Raw genomic sequence first — 13,374 nt, forward strand, 5'->3', positions numbered from 1 at the left:
GTTACAACAGTATCCGGTCCTCATGCAATCAAAGAAATGGTTCATATGCATCTCAATGATGAATTCTAACACTTTCTTGCCAAACGGCTTGAAAACAGCTCTGTTAGCATCAGCACTTCAGTGGCTACTGTCTGTGATCAAAAGAGGGGATCCTGGAGCTCACAGGGCTTTGACATCTACCCTGACAGACACGGTGCCCCTCCTTCTTCCCTCTTGTTTACACACAGAGCCTCGGGAATCTCGACATAAAATGTAACACGGTGAACAGACCTGAAGTGACACACAGAAAGTAAGTTGCAGGTATGAAACTCAGCCACTTTCAATCTGGTTTTAGTACCTGCATGCACTTCAGAAGGTCCTCTCCACAACCACTAGCTTCACTTTGGCTCTTATATCCTTGTGGAGTCACAACAAAACACCCAGCTTTCATAACAAAACAAAGCTGTTAATCCTAACTACAACTTGCAAAAGTAATCCTGTAAATGTACATGTTGGTTTTAACTTTGAAACAGCTCTGAGAAGAGTGAATTGAACTATTGGTTTCGGTCAGCCTCTTCAGTCTCCAGGACTCCCAGGCTGTGGAATCTGATTAAAAAATCAAGATGCCAGGGAGTGGAGTATTTTTGCACACATTTACCATTTGTTGCTGACAACAGCTCAGCATTTTGGTCTCACTGTCTCACTGCCCAGTTCAGAACCTGTCAGGGTGGCCTCTCTTTGCGGCTTTCCCATAAGACAATGTCACAAGATTGCAGCCCCAACTTCATCAGATGCTTCTTGCAGACAGGCAGCGTAAGCTTAGACAGCTGGAGGAGCCCTGATTGCAAGTGGGAAAGCAATGAAGGCAGGAGGTAGAGGTTGGCATGGCTGAGCTGGGCTGCCTGGTATCTGCTGTAGGAAAGGATGTGCCAGTCTGCCAGTTTCCCTCGGATGGGGCACATCCCAGCAAACCATTTCCAGAGTAAATGCTGGGGCAACAGAGGTAAACCTCACAAGATAGCATCAAGAGGAAAAAAAAAAAAAGATTGTTCAGAATCTGTCAAAAATACCCACTGACAACATATAGTATCACACATATTGATCTTTGTTGCATATTTGGGCATATCTGCACCTGGGCAGAGGTGAATTGGGCAGGATTAAATGCATAATTATTTAGTGAACCTGGGAGTTGATTTTATGTTTTGCTGCCATGTGTTTCAGCCCAGTGGTTGCAGAGTCAAGAGTAGCTGCAGTGCTGCTTTTCTTTTGCTGATGGCAAAGCCAGGCCAAGTGTCTGGCACTGGGATGGACTGGCAGCGACCTGGCTGGTAAAGGAACATCGCTGAGGACCAAGCTATCCTCCTGAAGCCATTGTCAGAGCCTGTCACATGGTGGTGTCATGCTTCGGAGAGTGGAGACAGGAGAGATGGGTGTCAGTTGCCATCTGAGCATCCTCTTCCCATGTTGCCAGACAACAGCTAATTCTCTGAAAGGAGGGATAAGTGTGGAGACATGCATTGCTGTCCTGACAGCAGCCTAACAGGGAAATTGCCACAAAGGACGAACAGGCAGGACTGACTCTCTAGAAAGCTTTCCCCGACAGTCAAGCTTCCCCTCAAAGGACCTCTTGGGTAATAAATCCCTCCTGTTAAGCTGAAAAGCAGGTTGAAAGAATTTCCTTAGGGGGTTGTCCTGTGCAGATACTGTCTAGGAGCACCTAGAGGAGCATTTTCTTTTTTTTTTACCAGATTTTGTTACTTTTTCCTGAAGGTAGGTCTAGTCTAGTATTCTTAGCACTCACTGAAGAAAAAAAAGTGAAACAATTTTCAGCATTGATAGCCACTGCCTCTCTGGGCTCTGTGGTGGCACAAGGGAAGAAAGAATTTGACTGACTGGACAAGATGGCACAGATTACTTTGCTGCCAAGGATGAGCATCCTGGTGAATTGATCCTCAGCCAGGGATGCTTCTCCCACAGTGCCAGCTTCTCTTACCAGGGATGAAACTTTATCCTACAGAGCAGCATGACATGAATGGCTGAAGTTGTTAAACAAATTTGTCTTACACTTCTTGGCAATGAATATACTTGAGAAACACTGAAACTGGTAACAGCCCCATGATAATCGTGTTCTTACGTAGGGATCTGGTTGGGTTTTTTTATTAATTAGAAGTAATCATGTTTGTCTTAGCTATAATAGCAGCAAAATGGTCACTGAATGGAATACTTTTTTTTTTTTTTGAGGTATTGAAACCAGACTCATCCTAAACTATATTTATTTGTGATAAAAATACCTATTTTGAATAGTACCATAGTATCTAATTCGAGAAATTACAAAATTCTACAGAGAAAATATTCAAGTTTTTTTTCTGATATAGTAATCCTAGACTGAGGGAATGCGCAAGTTCAGGGATTCCTTATAATGACAATAAATGTTGAGGTATAATTAGTAATATTTTTGAAAACCAACAATTGTTTTTTGAAAGAAAGGTACATTTAGTTTCAAACTGGAACACAAATTACTGTATTTTTCTTACAATAGTGCTGAACTTTTATTTGAGGTTCTCTGTTTCTGAAAGCAGACATGATGGATTGAAATAAAAGATAATTTATTGCAATGCTTACTTTCAAGTGCAGAGAGAAGCAGTGTAATTGTAATTTACAGTAGCTGTCAAGGAAAATCTATCACAGATGACATTAAAATGACTTATTTTGCCTGAGCCACTTATTGTTTAAATGTGCATAATCTGATAGAAACAGATTTTTTTAAAAATCTGCTTTATATTGTTCTAAATTAATATCAAAACATATACTTATGAGTTAAACATTTTAAACCATTTATTAATACTTTCATCACTACTGTTTTCTTTGGTAGTAGTTCAAATTTGGTTTATATAACAACATTACTTTTAAGTTCTTCAGCTCTCTACACTCATAACAATTTCATGTGCTTGCACTCACTGTCCAAAAAGCAGATTTCAAACTACATATATTTTTGTCTGAAAATGTCAGAAATGGTAGAATAAAATGGACAATAGTGACCAATTCCATTTACACTGAAACTGATCAATAGTTTTGATATGCCTTCCAGTAGAAAGAGGTTAGCAAAGACCCAAATTTTTCTAAGCAAAGTAACTCACTAATCCATGCAATCTTTTATTTGTAACTTGTAGCCGATGGGAGAATGAACTGCTATCAATGAAACATTCAGTGTCAGCTATTAAGCTTCCATAACAAAGACTATGTTAGAATATTGACTGCAAACTTAGTCCGAGATATAATTATTCTGAGATGTACTGTAGAAAGGAAATATTCTCACTATTTGGGCATAAAATGCATTTGGCAAATGACTGGTGCGCCTTTATAGAAAAAACATGAAAGAAACCTAGACACATTTCCATTCTGATGGACCTAAATGTTTTCAGCTTGTAGGTCCTTGTTCTCAGGCATTCATAATATCTAACTCTTGTGAAACCTGAGAATTTGATGCATATATATATGTATGATATGTCTGTCTGCAAGCAAATGTCAAATGACAACCTGAAACACACAGCTTCACCAAGCCAAGGTGAGCTTTCAGTAGAGGGAGTGTTAAAGTAGTTCTAAACAAATCAGCACATTTAAATTGTCAACATGATAAAATCTTGAGAAATAAAGTTAATGACCTGCAATTTCATATGCAGTTTTGAACAGCTACTAGCTTCAATTAATCTGCTTTGCAAAGGGGACACTGACTATATATTTACATTTTGCAAGTAAACTGACCTCTATAACAACACAGCAAAAAATCCAATGTCACATTCAACTCTGTTCTTTTTCTTTTTCTTTTTCTTTTTTTTTTTTTTTTTTTTTTAAAACAGCTAGAATTAATGTAGTGCATCTGTAATGAAATGCATTATCCTGCATGGAGATTTATCAGATTTTCCAACTGAATGCCATGCTTTGCTAGCACTAGCTGGAGTTCACCTGCATGTTGGTGTGGCGTGTGGCTCTTTTTTGTAAAGAGTTAAGTTGAACACAAAAAAAGGGAACAAAGGTCAGCACCCAGCCGCCACTTGAATGTGAGATTTTTCTTTTTATTCCCCTTGATGTATACTAGGCTCTGTGTTATTAGTCTTAATGATGGAAAATTGTAGTGTTGATACAAATCTTTTTTTCAAAGTAGTAGGCGGGAGCTCCATTTGTTAGTAAGTTTTTTTGTGACTAAAAGCCATGGACAGTACATTTATGTAGCAGTAAAAGGCCTAGATGCTCTTTCCATAGCAGAGCTAATTATTCCTACTGTGACCTTACTGATCTACCCTGTTCCTAGTACATCTCATCTGCACGCCTGTTCCTCTGTGTAGATGGTGTCAGAGAATATGAAAAACCCTATAATGAAACCATTTTCATGATGGAGAAAGGCTACTGGAGTTGCACTTGCTACAAAGAGGCTCAATTATATGAGTAATTGTGATAATTTTCTACATTCATAGCCTTCAATGGGGAAAAAAGAATGAGAGCCACAAAAGAAAATTACTTTAACAAGAAAGTACAGAGAGTAAAAATGGAAGAAGAGACAAAAAGGGAGAAAAAATAACCAGAAAAAAAAGTTTAAAAAATAGATCTGGAGGGAGGAATAGCAAGACAGGGAGAACAACAGAAATGCTCAAAAAGCCTATGTGCAGCTGTGTTGCACAATTAAATTGAATTTTTTTTCTGCAGTTGATGAATGTGACTACTGCAAATGTGCCTCTGTAGTTAGCTATCATTTGTTGTTCCGTGACAGGAAAAGGATAATTACCTCTCAGAGAGAATCAAAGGCTGACATGCCCTTTAGACACAGCCATGAATGCAGAGCTCGATAGAATGCTTGAATAAGAATCCAGTGTTCCGTGCCCCCTTCTACTCAAGAATAAATTTTGTTAAAATGCAAGAGCACCACCAGTAAATTTGTTGAACCCTAGGTGTTCAAAAATATGAGGTGCATCTATCGACTCATCCCATTTGCAAAAATAAAACTACATTTTGAATTCACTTTTATTATATTCATGGACAGTAAGATAGTGAGATATGCATTAAATTTCTTTTCCCAGTAGGGGTCTGATTCAACATTTCCTATGAAAGAACAGAAAGACACTATCCTTTTTCTCCAGGCTAGTTAGCCTATAATTTAAAACTGTCAAAAACACAATTTTATACAAAGTCTTCAATAAAAGCTTCTCAGATATAACCCAAAGAGGTTTTACTAAAGTTTGATTCAGACTCTGTTACAATATTTTTAAAGCTATAAATACATCTAACTGATATTTTGCCGTTCTTTTCTTTTTTTCTTAAAGTATTTGAAGATTTACAAAGAAAAAAAAAAAGGCAGCATCCTTTCAAGATGACTAAGCCTTGCAGCTTTTAAGTAATCAGAATGAATTCAATAGCTTGTTGGGACCATTAGCAGTCCGAAGAAGTATTGCTTAATGAAATGTATATGATATATGTCTATTTCTTTCTTTTGGCAAACATTTTAAAATAATCCATAGGTACCCTCAAAAAACCAAGACACATTTTTATTTAAAGCCACCAGCAGAAGAGTCATGACTGTATTTACGTGAAGGCTAGAAGAGATGCAAAATAGGGAAAAATCTCTGAATGTCAGCTCTTTTTTCCCTGTGACGTTAGCAGGCACCGCTCTTTGTAAGATCAGAAGCTCTCGAGTTAAATATTTTCGTAGTTTTTAAACAAAGAGCTTATTTATGTTGACTAATTCCTTTGTAACATTCAATGAAAACAATGGTTTCTAGCTGTCTTACACTGTTAGACATATGTGGTGTAGTGTCACACACAAATAAAAAATAGACAAAAGCCCACTGCAAATTACATCTGTTAATTTAAATCTACTTTATGAATATCTTTGTCTTTTTCTAGTTATCTTTGCTGACCCTAGTGTAATTCACTTTAAAAAAAAATACCTCTTACCCAAGGAACAACATTATAGCTTGGCAGTTCACATACTGATATCAGACTGAAATGATGGTTTTGAATCATAAAACATGTCATCAGCTTTATACCAAACCACCAATAACCTTTGTCCCATTTGCCAGCCCTCCTTTTACTTGTCAATATAAGGCTTACCTGATTGTGTTTCCAATTACAGAGAAGGGAGCCCCTGGTCTGCAAGCTGCAATTGCTTCATCTCTACATTTCCTGGCAACCTCCACTAACTTTTCACCAGATTTATCCACATTGCCCACCAAAAAGGTTTCCGAAGTGTCACCATGGTAGCCATTGTAATACACCTAAATATATGCAGAAATGTAAAGACATTTTCTCATTTTGCATCCAGAAACAAAATGTAGTCTTAATTAAATCCATTATTTCTAGAAGCAAGCTATATATTGCAACAGATAGGTAAGTTTTATTTGCAAGACTGGAAAAGCAAAACATTGCAGAGAAAAAAAAAACCAAAACAACTTGAAAGACTGCAAGGTGCCTAAGGGCTGCCAATGATGCCAATTAAAAATTCAAGAAAAGCAGAAACGGTGCATCAGTGCCCAGCAGGGCACCAGGCAGTGACACTCTCAGCTACAGGACATGAGGATAACTGGGCTGCCTGTGAGAAGATGGGTGGGGGCTGTGCATGGGCTGAAGCACGCCTTGGGGACTGGCAGGTGCCCACTCATCCTGGCTCCAGCCCCTGCAGCCAGGGACTGCTGGCACCCCAGAGGGGCAGGGACTGAGCCCCAGCGCTGGCCATGGGCACGGGGAACCTGCTGGTGGCTGGCAGGGAGGTGAATGCCTGCAGTCAGCCCCTGCTGGAGCTCTGAGTTGAGAGCTATACCCTGCTACCAACAGCCAGAGTAAACCCCAATGAAAGCATGGACCAAATCCACTGTCAGCTGTTGCAGGTTTTTTTAATCTCATTTTTAAGCTACAATGTGGCATTAACATTGGATTTTACTTCTGATTTCTAGAGATGAATTTTGAGAGAATAAATGTACTGCTGTTGCATTGAAAAATTTCATGTTCTGAAAATGAAACATGCTGTTGAATTAATTACATATTGTTTTTTTTCTTTTATTTTCTTTTCTTTTTGACATTTCATAGGTTTTAAATGTTATCCCTCCTGAAATTCTCAGTGGAACACAAGAAATCCTGGCTATGCACTATGGAGCTCTGCAACACACTATTGAATGGGGTTTGCAGCTCTGCACATGGCAGGCAGGCCCATAATTGTAAGACCAAGTGATATTTCCCTACAGAAAGACAAATTATAATGGTGCACAGTTTTGATCTTCTAAAACATTTTTTCTCCCCCAAACAGTGGGCAACTATCCTCCTACAACTAATTACTCACCGAGCCCGAACCACTGAACTTTTGCCACTGGCAAGCTATTTGTGAAAGACAGACCCACATTCTTTTTGGTTGATTCCAAACTAAAAAAAAAACTCACAACCCCAAAAACCCCACAGTACAGTTTATCTCAAGGCCAGGTTTGTCTTCAGGCTGAGATATAAAGAAAATGCAGGCCATTAGGAGCAAGGGGTATTTTAAAGAAAGGTGAGTGCCAGCAAGGGCCCAACTGGGTTTGCCGCCACTCTTGCAAAAAGCAGCTGCAATCCTCTGCTCGCTCTACAGCTTCCTCTGCGAGTTCAGACTAGCACAAGATCTTTTCTTTTTTAAAATTTGTTTAATGCTCATTGGGCAAGTTTTAAAGTAGATAGTTCATATTTAAACTGAACTAGTTTGTTTTTAGCTCTAGCAAGTAAAACATACAAACCCCCAACATAAACATCATCATCCTGGAAAAGCAAACACAGATTTAAAACATAGGAGAGTTAAAAAAAACCCAACCAAACAAACAACAACAAAAAACCCATCAACAAACTGAATAATAATATTTACTGCAGCCCATCAGCTGCAATTACATATTTCTGATGTTAATAAACTACAACCACAGCAACTGTAACATACCATTTCCTTAAAATTCAGTGAAAGAACCAAGTTGTAAGAAACATTAGCCTGGTAACAATAGGCTGAAAATTGCACTATGCTGAGGATCCAGTAATGGATAATACTATTGTATCTATACTACAACACATTTTCAAGCCTACATGTTTCAAGCTTGTAAAATTTGTATTTCATCTATGAAATGCTACCATCTTAATTGGCTAAAATGGATTTTTTTGTTCAGATAATTTGTACATAGTGCTAGATATTTATACTTAACAACCTGAGTATTATTTAATTACTTTATATAACCTGTACACAATTATAAACAATTTGTTGTGCAATATTTACTTTGATTTTTATTCTGTCCAGCTGTGAAACATCCCAGTTTTGCTCATTAAAAATAAGCTAAGAGATCAGTTAATAATGCTAAAAAGTAGTATTTTTTTCTCAGCTGTTTTGGACTAAGCAATTATCACACACAGCACAGCTCAGTTTTAAACTATAAAAAGAATCTTACAAGGATAGTCAGCAATTCCCATCCTTGCAGGAATCTTCACATTCACAGAAATGTCAAGATTTATTTTATTTTATGAGAACAAATTAGAAGCAAATAAACATATGTCTGCAAAAAGGCCAGTAACATTTAGTCAGACATCTGTGAAGTAGAGTGGATAAGATATGCATACTGTATTAATATAAAAATGTTTCATTTAGTTTATCATGGAAAGTGTCTGTGATATGAGTCTATACTTTTTTTTAAATCTAAGGTATCATTATTATCCTGACAGACTGAACAAAAAGTAAAATGAACCTTAAGGAGATACAAAGAAATATGATTTAAATCCTTAGTTGTTGCAAACTGATTTATTTTGATAAACAGAGCAAAGCAACGTTAGTTCACCAAAGTAAAAATGAAGGCAAAAAATAAAGTTTAAAAATTCTAGATTGCACTGTGTAAATCTGATAGTCAGAATTCTACAATTAGAAAGTATGGAGATGGCAAAGAATTTTAAAAGATCAGAAACCCAAGCCAAACCAAATCCAGTTCTGGATCACATGTGAGTATATAATGGGGAAAAGGTCATTGACCCTAATTTTAATAGAAAAAATATTTTAGAAAGCTTGAATCTCATGCACAGAGGTAGGTCTGCTGAATATTTATTCACTCTGCCTGTATGAAAATATTATCAAGTTACCAATAGGTCCTTTAATGATTTAAAAAACTTGTTTCCCTCGTATGTGACATATTATTGCAAAATAATGGTGGGATTCAAAAAAACCTCTGTGTTCATACTAGGAATAAACAGCACCTCAGAAAAATAAAAACATGCACAGCAAAAAGAAAAAAAACTTATGCAAGACACAAATTTTTTTTTCATAAATGAAATGAGAATTATTTTCCAGTTCCTGTGCTTTCTTGCTCCTAGAAAAACCCAGCCTGTGTTTATTTAAATAGCTATAATTGATGATTCCCTGGAAATATTAAGTCATGGTTATATCACACTATTTCTGTTTCTGCTCAAAAGGTTCAGGGCTTCTGTACCAGAAATGGAACACAGCACTACCTTTGGGGATTTTAATAAATGTAGGGAACACTGCTAGCAAAAGAGTTGCTGTCCAAATAGACTGACATACCCAGGCCAATGCAGCCTCTAATGACAGAGTAAGATAATGTCAGGCCCCACTCAAAATCAGCAGGAAGAGGAAGATCAATCTTGGCAGAGTGAAGGAAAAATGCTGGCTTTCTTCATGTTAGCTCATCTCATACATATCTATCTTCAGCTGCTGCCCAGTACTGTGGTGCTCTGCATTAACTACACAGTGGATCAATAACAATTACACCTTCTCAAAAACATGACACATAGCAGGATTGGGTTGACATTTCACTTAGGCCAACATTGATCTCAGTGCATCTGATTCCAGTCCTAAATTCAAGTCAGGCCTGGGTCTAGCTGGAATAAACACACAGTTAAAAACAAAAAAGGAAACCAGCTGCTTGTGCCTTGGCTCAGAAGTAAACAGCACATCCATCTGTGCATCCCCCATCTCCAATCCACTATTCTTCCTGTTGCTACTAGTGATTCTAAAGTTGATCAAAGACTATTTTTTATATGAATTACTCACCGTGACATCAATGTTGATAATATCTCCATCCTGAAGAGGTCGACTGAAACATAAACAGAAAAAAAAAAGAACGGTGACAGACAGTTCCCAACAAAGGGAATATAAGAATAAACACCTAATGACACATACATAAAAAATCAAGGGGTAGATATTTTGTGATGGAGGAAGGCAGAAGCAAACAGAATAACCATTTTTAATGTTCAGCTCTGACTATTTAGAGAACAAGTGTAGCTGAATATAAAATAATGAGAAACAACTACCAGAAAAACATATCAACACCTGAAAAATCTACCATTATATTTATTCTTTTTCTCTCACTAGGGTTCATATTTTACTTTGTGAGTAGCTGAATGTATTGAGAATATAAAAAAAAAATCCCACATAAATTCAAATATAGTTATTCCTTAGCCTATACTTATTTTGCTGGATGAACAAAAAAATCAGACCATACTGTTTTTTTTCCCCACACAAACTAAATTCAAAATGCAATATGCTATTTTTCTTTAAGTGTCTGGAAAAACAAGACAATGTCTTTTTTTTCTTATTTCACATATACTTCTATAACAGCTATCAGCATCGTAGGGTAACGCTCTGCATCTACAATACACTTAAGTACAACATTTAGTTAGGCTGAAGTATATTCAATAGTAAATACAATTTATTAATTTCATTTTAACATTTTAATTTTCAGTCGCAAAATGTACATTATTGAGGAAATACCTGTCAGGAATACCATGACATACCACGTTGTTTACAGAAGTACAAACAGATTTTGGAAAACCTCCATAGCCCAGAGGTGATGGATAGGCATTCTGTCTGATTATTTCATGATGAACAATGGAATCTATTTCTTCAGTTGTCATGCCAACCTAAAATATCAAACATAACATCCTGCTAAAAAAGCAAAGACAGTTTCTCATATTTACTGAATGTGATTGCAGCCAAGCTTCAATGAAATATTGGATATTTCAAATATGCTGCTTTGATACAAAGACTATATACTTTCTTGATATATGGACTTTTTTTTTTTTTCAAAAAGAGATTTTAAATAAAGCATGCAGTAAAAATGAGCACGAAAAGGTTCCTATAAAATCTAAAATCCTGTCTACTTCCCTTCTGTTCTTTTTTCCATATCTACTTTCCCAAAGACACCAATTTCCCATGGCATCGTTTCAGTCGCTGCTATAGAAATGTCTTGATTCAATGCCTTGAGTTCCTTAAAACACAACATTATTTTCCCCTTTTATTTATAAAAGAAAGGATATTAAGTCTTCTAATTGCTCAGTATATTCACCATAATGTACTTAAGCATTTTAAGAATTTTTTTCCAGGTATTCCTAAATTTTATAAAACATCAAAATATTTAGATTCAAATTTTAAGGATCTTTTACTTAAAGTTGCCATAGCCTGGATAATCATAATGAATTTATAAGTTCTGACCCACCATTTTTAGAAACCTTTATTTTTATGCTTCATGTTTTCTAGACTCTCCCTCAAGATTTTACATATTAAAAAACCCCCTCTCTTGAAAAAATTCAGCCATTTTCTGGGTATCCATGGAGTGCAAAGTGCATATGGTTAAAATAACATTCTTGCTTTTCTTTTGGATCAACCGTGTCTCTGGAATGGTTGGAGCTGAAATTTGGTAGGGAAACTTCTCTAATTGAGAAGTACTTTTGAGGGTTCCCCTGTAAATTGATTTTGCTATGAATGAGTTCTGAGCTTCTGAAAATCACTTTGTACAGACACAAGTACCATTCTTAGCACACTGAAGGAAATATCACAGTGGCTGTGATTTTGGAGTAACGTGGAATACAGGTAGGCTGTGGTGCAGGCGACAGTTATATATTGAAATACTGCACAGTCAATACAGGAGAGTTCACTTGTGTACTGTGCTGAGGATAAAACCAGGTCTGTTTACTCAGCTGAATTTTGTTCAGCACAGAAACACTGGGCAGGTGAGGAGCAATGAATGTGGGTTCAACACCAGGATTTGGGATTACTGTACATTTCCCCTGCTTTGCAGCAGCCGTGGCAGCCTCAGTGCTGGGACGGCAGCTGCAGCCTTGGTAGGCGGTCTGGACTGGATACAGCAGCCATTGGTACTGGATAAATTCAGGTTTGTTGCTCCTGCCTTTGCTCTAACATCTTCATCTTTAGCCCACAGACAAACTGAACTGCTGTGTACCTGACTGGCTGCTGTCTACTGCTGCTCTGCTCAAGCAATTTGATGTGGTTTTTGGATACTCAGCAGACAGATCTCTGTTTTCTGCATGGCTTACACTCTGTGAAAAGTTCTGCTTTTAACAGTATGTGCTTTACTTTTAAAGATACTTTTGCTAGCTGGGCAAGTTTGGGGTGGCACCTGCTGTGCCCCTAATCCCTTATTTGGAACAGGGCAATTCAATGGTATATAATAAAATATTTTCATGTCATAGAATCTGTGGTTTTATTCCCAAATCTGTAACACAAACCCAGGAAAGCTATCACATATAATACTGTATTGTAATTTGAAATCCCACAGGCAGTAATGGCAACATCAAAACCATGTTCAAACTATATCTCTCTGTATCCATGGATTATAATGAACCTTTGTTATATCGGGGGATCTTACTGCCACTAGCTAAAGCACAGCCAAGAGCCAATTTGGAGGACTGTGTGGGTTCAGCAAGATAAAAGGAACAGGTGGAGGGATAGGACTCTTCAGGTAAAATAGGAATGTAGAGCTTAGTTTATGAGAATAGGCTAAAGGAGCTTGGTTTTAGTCTGGTGCACAGCTCTATTCCTGCATGAAGGGGAAGATTCAAGGAAAGGTAGGAAAGTGTTTAAAGAGCAGTGCTGGCACAAGAGCAGATGGGTATAAACTGACCGCATGTAGGAAACAGGCTGGAAAGCAGAAGATGCTCACTGTCAACGGGGGAGAGTCTTGGAGCATCCTTCCAGTCAGGGGAGTCTTGAACAAACACTTGCGTAAAAGAGAGCTCACCATCAGTCTGTGACTGACCTGGGCCATGGTCTCAGCATTGCAACCCCAAATGCCACCTCTCTCCCAGTACACAGGTCCTGGTTATGTACCTGTTATTACCTTATACACCTTTTTGCTCCAAACCATTCATTATGTGTGTGTAGTATGCTATTATGTATGATTTGGCACATAATATGTACTGTGTTATAAACTACACCATACTGCATACATGTGTATTTATTTACACATGATAACAACCAAAAAGTATTTGTGAAAAACTGCTCTCATTCAAAACCCACATTGCACCCTGATCACTTGGAAGCATGTATATGCCTTTAACTTTTAATGAGTAAGTTTTATTGTACTGAGAAATAATTGAACATTA

At 37.4% G+C, this 13,374-nt stretch overlaps 1 protein-coding gene across 4 annotated transcripts in view; it reads right to left on the reverse strand.

Moving 5' to 3' along the window:
• Window positions 1-13,374, reverse strand: part of METAP1D (methionyl aminopeptidase type 1D, mitochondrial) — a 46,663-nt gene that overhangs the window by 7,297 nt on the left and 25,992 nt on the right. For all 4 annotated transcript variants that reach the window (XM_033064668.1, XM_033064666.2, XM_033064669.2 and 1 more), the window contains 3 exons: window positions 10,745-10,893; window positions 10,025-10,067; window positions 6,082-6,245 (listed from right to left, as the gene is read on the reverse strand). In XM_033064668.1, coding sequence (XP_032920559.1) covers window positions 6,082-6,245; window positions 10,025-10,067; window positions 10,745-10,893 — 356 coding nt within the window. The remainder of the gene's footprint in view (window positions 1-6,081; window positions 6,246-10,024; window positions 10,068-10,744; window positions 10,894-13,374) is intronic.

This window comes from Catharus ustulatus, chromosome 7 (assembly GCF_009819885.2).
Source record: "Catharus ustulatus isolate bCatUst1 chromosome 7, bCatUst1.pri.v2, whole genome shotgun sequence".
In the NCBI taxonomy this organism is placed as follows: domain Eukaryota; kingdom Metazoa; phylum Chordata; class Aves; order Passeriformes; family Turdidae; genus Catharus; species Catharus ustulatus.